Source organism: Pungitius pungitius, chromosome 11, assembly GCF_949316345.1.
Source record: "Pungitius pungitius chromosome 11, fPunPun2.1, whole genome shotgun sequence".
Lineage (NCBI taxonomy): Eukaryota > Metazoa > Chordata > Actinopteri > Perciformes > Gasterosteidae > Pungitius > Pungitius pungitius.
This window is the reverse complement of record NC_084910.1, coordinates 20,293,264-20,300,985: the sequence shown is the minus strand read 5'-3', so window position 1 is coordinate 20,300,985 and position 7,722 is coordinate 20,293,264. Positions and strand designations below refer to the sequence as shown.

Sequence of the window (7,722 nt, the reverse complement as noted above, 5' to 3'; positions counted from 1 at the left end):
GTTTTCTATCCCATTTAGGTCCAATTAAACAACAAATAAACAAGAAACATCTTCAAATTAATGAAATACGAACAAATGAAACATTGCTTCATTGTTTTATGTAATAATGTATATCTTTGATTCTTTATATAATCATTGTTTTAGGTTTGGTCCATAACACACAACAATGATGAAAAGTTACATTTTTCTTGTTGTGAACTTGGCACTTCAACTTTCATCAACATTCTCCCAAAATAAAGTAAGTCAATTTCTTTGTACTTTTGTCGAATGATGATGGATTTTACGCTACAGAAGTGTACAGAAACAGAAAAGTACCCAATGACAATCTATGTATGTTGTTATGCTCCGAACCCTCACAGGAGCTTCCAAGTATACAAAAATCTGGTAGTTTTTTTGATTTTTTATACCTGTAAATAAAATACTTTTACATATTAATGTGATCAAATGTGATTCTTTACAGAATGGGATAGAGATAGTGGGTAAGTGGGTAAATTTAATTTGACAGAATGAATTCAACATAATGACTTGTTACTTCATAAGGCAGCATCTCATCTGTTTTTGTAGATCTTAGTGAAGGCGAGGACATCATGGAGGCAAACAGGGGTAACTTTAAACCTCTTCTTGTCATTAAATCAACGTTGTGGTGGGATTGTTTTCTCAAGTTCATATTTGGCAGAACAGCTTTGTTGTGTCCTAATACTGTTGGTCAACTATTAGTTATTGATGTGGAAAAAACACTAACCTTTACATTTCTTTTTAGATTTATTACATGATGATATTCTGAAGGTGAGTTTTGTGGTGAAACATTAAAAAGATAAACTTGCATGGATGAAGTTTTGGGTCATTAAATACATTTCTTATCAATCAGAGACCGAACAAACAAAGGAGTGCAATCACCGATGAGACACGACTGTGGACATCCCCAGTACCATATCTCCTGAATAAAGACCTGGGTAAATATATTTCCTCCTGTTTCATAATCCCAAATAGTCTTTGCAGTATTGAAAGAAGAAAGAAAGCTGTCACTGGAAGGCTGTGGTCCCACAGAGTACAGCAACACCACGTTGATGTGAACTAAACTATTGAACCAAGAGAGCTCTCCGAACAAAAGTAACATAACTTATCCATACGTTGTACTTACATTGTCCTTTCTGTTTTATTCCTTATTACATAACTTCCATTTGGAAGAGTTGAACGCTAAAGGCATCATCCTGAAAGCTTTTGACCAGTTCAGGCTGAAGAGTTGTATGGACTTCAAACCGAGGGACTCGGAAGAAATTTACATCTCTGTCCAAAAGTTAAACGGGTACGTATTGTAGGTTCTTCTTTCTTCCTGGTCTTAGTTTTTTGCTACTTTTGTCCATAACAATAACAATTCAAAAATAGTTGCGCTAACTCTTACTGGGAAGTATGGAATGGAGCTGGTGAGATAACTTATTCTTTCAGCACATTTGATTAATTACATTTCCTTCTCACACTCTTCCTTTTTCTCTACGTAAGCTTTGTGGTCAGAGGTTTATTCATGAATGCCTTTTCCTGTTTTAGATGTTTTTCATATATTGGGCAAAACAGTGTACCCGGAGGACAAAATCTTTCCATTGGAGCATTCTGTGATAGCGTTGACATCGTTGAACATGAGTTCCTTCACGCTTTGGGCTTCTACCATGAGCAATCCAGAAATGACAGAGATGATTATGTGACCATCCTATTCGAGAACATCGAAGCAGGTTGAGTAAAGACTGGTTTATTTCAGAATGTGTTTTTGATGTCAAAACTAAATGAATGTCTAAATGAAAATAAATGCTTTAAAATTCACTAAAATTATTAACCATTGGTTAAAGTTATTAACAAGTTTAATGATTAACATGTGTTTGTTTGACTATGTCTTTTTACCACTTGTTAACTTATTATGTAGCATTTCAGCCTACATGAATGTTAACATTTTTCTTATGTTATTGTGAAATCAATAATTAGTGACTTATTCTTCATCGATATGCTTAGCTTCTCTTAGGTGTATACACATGTGTATATATACTGTAGGCTTAAGTTAAAGGTTGTCTTTCATGTGTCTTCAAGGTAGGGAGTTCAACTTTCAAATTAGTCAAGAAATGACCACAACCCACGGAGTCCCATACGACTACTTGTCAGTGATGCACTACGACAAAAATGCATTCAGCAAAGGAACCGGGCCAACGATTATCACCAAAGACCCCAAATTTCAGGATGTTATTGGTCAAAGACGGGAATTGAGTCCCAGTGACGTTTTGGAGCTGAACCTTCAGTACAAATGCAGTAAGTGTTTGAAGTTTATAGGCGCCAACCATTATTTATTCTAGCTAATACATCTGTGTCAACATATTATCCACGGAAGTATTGTGCAATTTTTTGCCCAAAAGCTTTTTTTTCTTTCAATCAGACTAGTGAACATGACTGATATGTAAATTTTACTCATCTGGCACCACAATCAACAAGTAATTATTATATGTCAGTACCTCACTGCACAATCACTGTAATGTCTGTCCATGAAATGAAACTGCTTATTGTTTAGGGATTTGAGGAAAGCCATTAGTATACCTCTGTTACTGTCACGACGCAGGGTCCGAGGGCAAGGAGGGAGGACTCAAACGCAGAGTTGAAAAATAAAAGACTTTAATTGTCAAAACTCAAAATCAAAATCGCTCCAACCAAAAAAGGGAGGAAGGAGGAGAAAACAAAACAGACAAAAACAGGGACCTGGACTTGAAAACACGAAACAGACTTGACTTGACTTACTTGACACATGAACGCTGACATGTAATGACGCCACACCAGACAAGGAACTCACAGGGCTTAAATACACAAGGGAGGTGCAGGTGATTGAACACAGGTGGAAACGATCAAGCACGGCAGACAATCACAAGGGAAGACAGGACAAGGCAGGAAGTGAAGTTACCCAGGAACACCAGAGACATGAAAACCACAAAATAAGACAGAGCAGACCCAAACCGTGACAGAACCCCCCCCTCAAGGACCGAATTCCAGACGGTCCTAAAGGGGGGCAGAACCATGAAAATCAGACAAGGGGCGGGAGGGTGGGGACCCGACAGCTATGGTCCGGCGGCCTGCCGGGGCGGCGGCCGGGCGTGGGGTGCTCTGGGGGTCTGCCGGGTCGGCGGCCGGGCCTCAGGGTCTCGGGGGGTCTGCCGGGTCGGCGGCCGGGCCTCAGGGTCTCGGGGGGTCTGCCGGGTCGGCGGCCGGGCCTCAGGGTCTCTGGGGGTCTGCCGGGTCGGCGGCCGGGCCTCAGGGTCTCGGGGGGTCTGCCGGGTCGGCGGCCGGGCCTCAGGGTCTCGGGGGGCGCCGAGCTGTGCGGCTCCGGCGTCGTCGTGGCGTGGGGCGCAGAGCTGTGCGGCTCCGGCGTCGTCGTGGCGTGGGGCGCAGAGCTGTGCGGCTCCGGCGTCCTCGTGGCGTGGGGCGCAGAGCTGTGCGGCTCCGGCGTCGTCGTGGCGTGGGGCGCCGAGCTGTGCGGCTCCGGCGTCGTCGTGGCGTGGGGCGCCGAGCTGTGCGGCTCCGGCGTCGGCGTGGCCGGGGGCGCCGACCCAACCCCTGACCCCACCCCCCCTTCAAGGACCGACTTCCAGGCGGTCCCAAGAGGGTGGGAGGGAGGGGTCATGGTCGGGGGCCTTGGGGACGGGGCTGGAGGGGTCATGGTCGGGGGCCGTGGGGACGGGGCTGGAGGGGTCATGGTCGGGGGCCGTGGGGACGGGGCTGGAGGGGTCATGGTCGGGGGCCGTGGGGACGGGCCTGGAGGGGTCATGGTCGGGGGCCGTGGGGACGGGCCTGGAGGGGTCATGGTCGGGGGCCGTGGGGACGGGCCTGGAGGGGTCATGGTCGGGGGCCGTGGGGACGGGCCTGGAGGGGTCATGGTCGGGGGCCGTGGGGACGGGCCTGGAGGGGTCATGGTCGGGGGCCGTGGGGACGGGGCTGGAGACTGGAGTCTGGGGGCCGGAACGGGCGGAGACTGGAGTCTGGGGGCCGGAACGGGCGGAGACTGGAGTCTGGGGGCCGGAACGGGCGGAGACTGGAGTCTGGGGGCCGGAACGGGCGGAGACTGGAGTCTGGGGGCCGGAACGGGAGGAGGCGAGGCTCTGGGGGCCGGAACGGGAGGAGGCGAGGCTCTGGGGGCCGGAACGGGAGGAGGCGAGGCTCTGGGGGCCGGAACGGGAGGAGGCGAGGCTCTGGGGGCCGGAACGGGAGGAGGCGAGGCTCTGGGGGCCGGAACGGGAGGAGGCGAGGCTCTGGGGGCCGGAACGGGAGGAGGCGAGGCTCTGGGGGCCGGAACGGGAGGAGGCGAGGCTCTGGGGGCCGGAACGGGAGGAGGCGAGGCTCTGGGGGCCGGAACGGGAGGAGGCGAGGCTCTGGGGGCCGGAACGGGAGGAGGCGAGGCTCTGGGGGCCGGAACGGGAGGGGGCGTGGGTCTTGGAGCTGGGGGCGTGGGTCTTGGAGCTGGGGGCGTGGGTCTTGGAGCTGGGGGCGTGGGTCTTGGAGCTGGGGGCGTGGGTCTTGGAGCTGGGGGCGTGGGTCTTGGAGCCGGTTCGGGCGGAGACGGGCGTGGTTGGCGCCGTCGCTGCCGCCGAATGCGGAGGTCCAGGGCGTGGGGGTCGTACCTGGCCTGGAGGCGGGCGGCCAGCTCCAGCACCTGTTTCCAGCGTGCGCTGAGGACTGGGGGCTGGACGCTGGCCTCCATCGGCGAGGCCCAACCTGGGTCTGGAGAGCGGCAAGGGCGGTGACCGGGGCGCTGCCTGGAGCCTGCTTTCGAGCCAGGGTTGGCGTTGCGCCGGGCAGCCAGCTGCGTGCCGTGTGGGTCCCCAAATGCCAGGCGAGTTCCCAAAAACGGATTTCTTGGGTCAAACCCTGCTGAGTCCTTAGGAGGTGGCGTCATTCTGTCACGACGCAGGGTCCGAGGGCAAGGAGGGAGGACTCAAACGCAGAGTTGAAAAATAAAAGACTTTAATTGTCAAAACTCAAAATCAAAATCGCTCCAACCAAAAAAGGGAGGAAGGAGGAGAAAACAAAACAGACAAAAACAGGGACCTGGACTTGAAAACACGAAACAGACTTGACTTGACTTACTTGACACATGAACGCTGACATGTAATGACGCCACACCAGACAAGGAACTCACAGGGCTTAAATACACAAGGGAGGTGCAGGTGATTGAACACAGGTGGAAACGATCAAGCACGGCAGACAATCACAAGGGAAGACAGGACAAGGCAGGAAGTGAAGTTACCCAGGAACACCAGAGACATGAAAACCACAAAATAAGACAGAGCAGACCCAAACCGTGACAGTTACAGTCTGACCTAATGCTACTCAACGCTTCCACGTAGGGTAAAAAGGCTTTCAACTTATCGCACCTCGCATTAATGCTTTTTCTGCAGACTTCCGCAAAAAATCTTTCACAATTTAATTTGATACCCTGGAGTTTATTTATAATTCTCAATCTTGTGCTATTCATTCACCTCTACAGACACGACGATTGCTTCAAGGATGTACTGTGACTTCTCTAATGGGACCATGTGTCAAATGAACCGATGCTCAAAGGGGGGCAGCAGCTGGGAAATGGTAACGAATGTTGTCGGCGGTCCAAGTTCTGACCACACCAATCTACCAAGTGGAAGGGATTCTGGTAAGATTTTTAGGGGAACATTTAGCAGTTTTACAACTTAATATTCTAAATGTATTGTTGTTTAACTTGATTATGGCACCGACCACGAACCACAAAATTCCCTGTTGAAAGTGCACCATAACAGATTTGTTTTGGATATTGTTGTATTGTTGTAGGGGTTGTGGGGTACTTCATGCATGCCAGCACAGCATCAGCTCAAGAAGGAGACTCGGCCTGGCTACAGACCCAAGAGATGAGACCCAATAGGGAATGTCATGTCCAGTGTCTCCAGTTCTACTATTATCACAGTGGAAACAGATCAGACCACCTCAACATCTGGATCAGAGAGTTTCAGGATGAGCAGGACCCCTCAGGAACACGCCGCCTTATGGGACAGATCACTGGTAATTTTCAAATATGATTATCTGATATAATCTGCTCTAAATGGTATTAAAGGCTCAATTTTTAAAATTTTAATATTCAAGTCATGTAACCAAGTCATCGCAAAACCTTTCCTCCAGGTTCACCAACATCGTACTGGCAAATTAAGCATGTTTCCTTAAATGCCACCAAGCGATTCCAAGTGGAGTTTGAGGTTCGTAAAGGAGCAGGAAGCTCTTCAGGTGGCTTCTCCATCGACGACATCAATCTGTCCGAGATCGAATGTCCCCATGTGACCATGCAGATCGATGATTTTGAGAACATTTTGAAGACCACACAGACCCTGTACAGTGCACGGCACTACTCCAGTGAAGGCTATGCTTACAGGTTTTTGATTCAGCCGGACAATGGAACCGTCGGTGTGTTCATGCAACTCTTGTCTGGTGTAAATGATGACAAGCTGGAGTGGCCTTGTCAACGAAGGCAGGTGACCTTCAAAATGCTGGATCAGAAACCCAATATGCAGCTGCAGATGTCAAAGCAAAAGAGCTACACCACTGACTCAAGACAATTCAGTGATGGTAAGTTTTGTTTTACTCTTTAGCCCACTATATGTAACAGTATTTCCTCTCTGGTTATTAAAACACGTAAAACTTTATTACACTTGTGACGTGCATACAATATTACGCACGGTCGATATCAAGACAATTCCTGACAGGATAACATCACTTCTACTCCTCTCTTGCTCTCTGGTGGGCGCACACTCTAACTAGTAGTTATAGAATAAACCATCTTTATCCTTAATTATAGTTCACATGGCCCAAAATAGTTTCTGACTCACCAATTGGTAGATTATTTGTACAAAAATCCAACTGTATGAGGGTCATTTAGGACTTTACTACTGAGACACTCGACACTCTCACGTACACATGATGCATTTGATATGCATTTGATACCTTGATGTCTCCAGCTGTGCCTAAAATGTACCCAATGAGGCCCTGATTCCCCCCCTGACTTGCCCTTGATCATCTATATGCTTTTAACAGGTAACTTTTATTGGGGCAATCCTCGTGAGATTGGATATCAACTTGTAGATGGATATGGTGAGACCTTTTTTGCCGGAACAGCATATGGCTACAATGGTTTTACTGATTCCAAAGAGGTGAAAACCAGTGACTTCCTCAAGGGAGGGAGTGCAGTTTTTGTCTTCAGCTTCCAAGGCAAGTTGATGAAAAGTTGTATTGCTTCACTTGACTGTATAACTACTCTATTTGGTGTTCTACAACACGTCTAATTTAAATATTAATTTACACCTAAGACATTTTGTTACTCACTGAAACATTCTTCTTTTATTAGATCTCTCTCCTCTTGTTAAAGGAAATACTTTACCATGTCCTAAGGTGGAAACAATGGACATCATAAATGCTCCTGGAGATCAGGATGATGGCACATGCTCATCTCGGTACGGCATTATGAAATCAATATAGACTTAAAACAACTACCTTCGCCAAAACAATAACTAACTAAAGAATTCTGATTTGAATATACTGTACTTTTCCCTCATATGCATTTCCCAGGTTCCTGACTACCAGTCCACCTCCTACCGGTCCACCTCCTACCAGTCCACCTCCTACCGGTCCACCTCCTACCGATCCACCTCTTACCGGTCCACCTCCTACCGGTCCACCTCCTAC

General features: G+C 48.3%; 1 protein-coding gene across 1 annotated transcript; it reads left to right on the top strand.

Annotated features, from left to right (window-relative positions):
• Nucleotides 1–5: 5 nt before the first annotated feature.
• LOC119197311 (meprin A subunit beta-like) lies at nt 6–7,515 on the top strand. The gene is made up of 13 exons (XM_062565560.1): nt 6–238; nt 461–479; nt 565–603; nt 761–786; nt 869–953; nt 1,189–1,306; nt 1,546–1,727; nt 2,077–2,292; nt 5,510–5,668; nt 5,824–6,051; nt 6,169–6,609; nt 7,075–7,248; nt 7,385–7,515. Exons 1-13 carry the CDS (start codon nt 167–169, stop codon nt 7,513–7,515), a joined length of 1,890 nt encoding a protein of 629 aa, XP_062421544.1. The 5' UTR covers nt 6–166.
• The last annotated feature ends 207 nt before the right edge of the window (nt 7,516–7,722 follow it).

Excerpts from the sequence above, each read along its gene's own strand:
- LOC119197311 (XM_062565560.1), top strand. The coding sequence starts at position 167 with ATGATGAAAAGTTACATTTTTCTTGTTGTGAACTTGGCACTTCAACTT. Across the intron at positions 954-1,188 it reads TCTCCTGAATAAAGACCTGG|AGTTGAACGCTAAAGGCATC; the intron begins GTAAATATATTT and ends TCCATTTGGAAG. Across the intron at positions 6,610-7,074 it reads CTCAAGACAATTCAGTGATG|GTAACTTTTATTGGGGCAAT; the intron begins GTAAGTTTTGTT and ends TGCTTTTAACAG.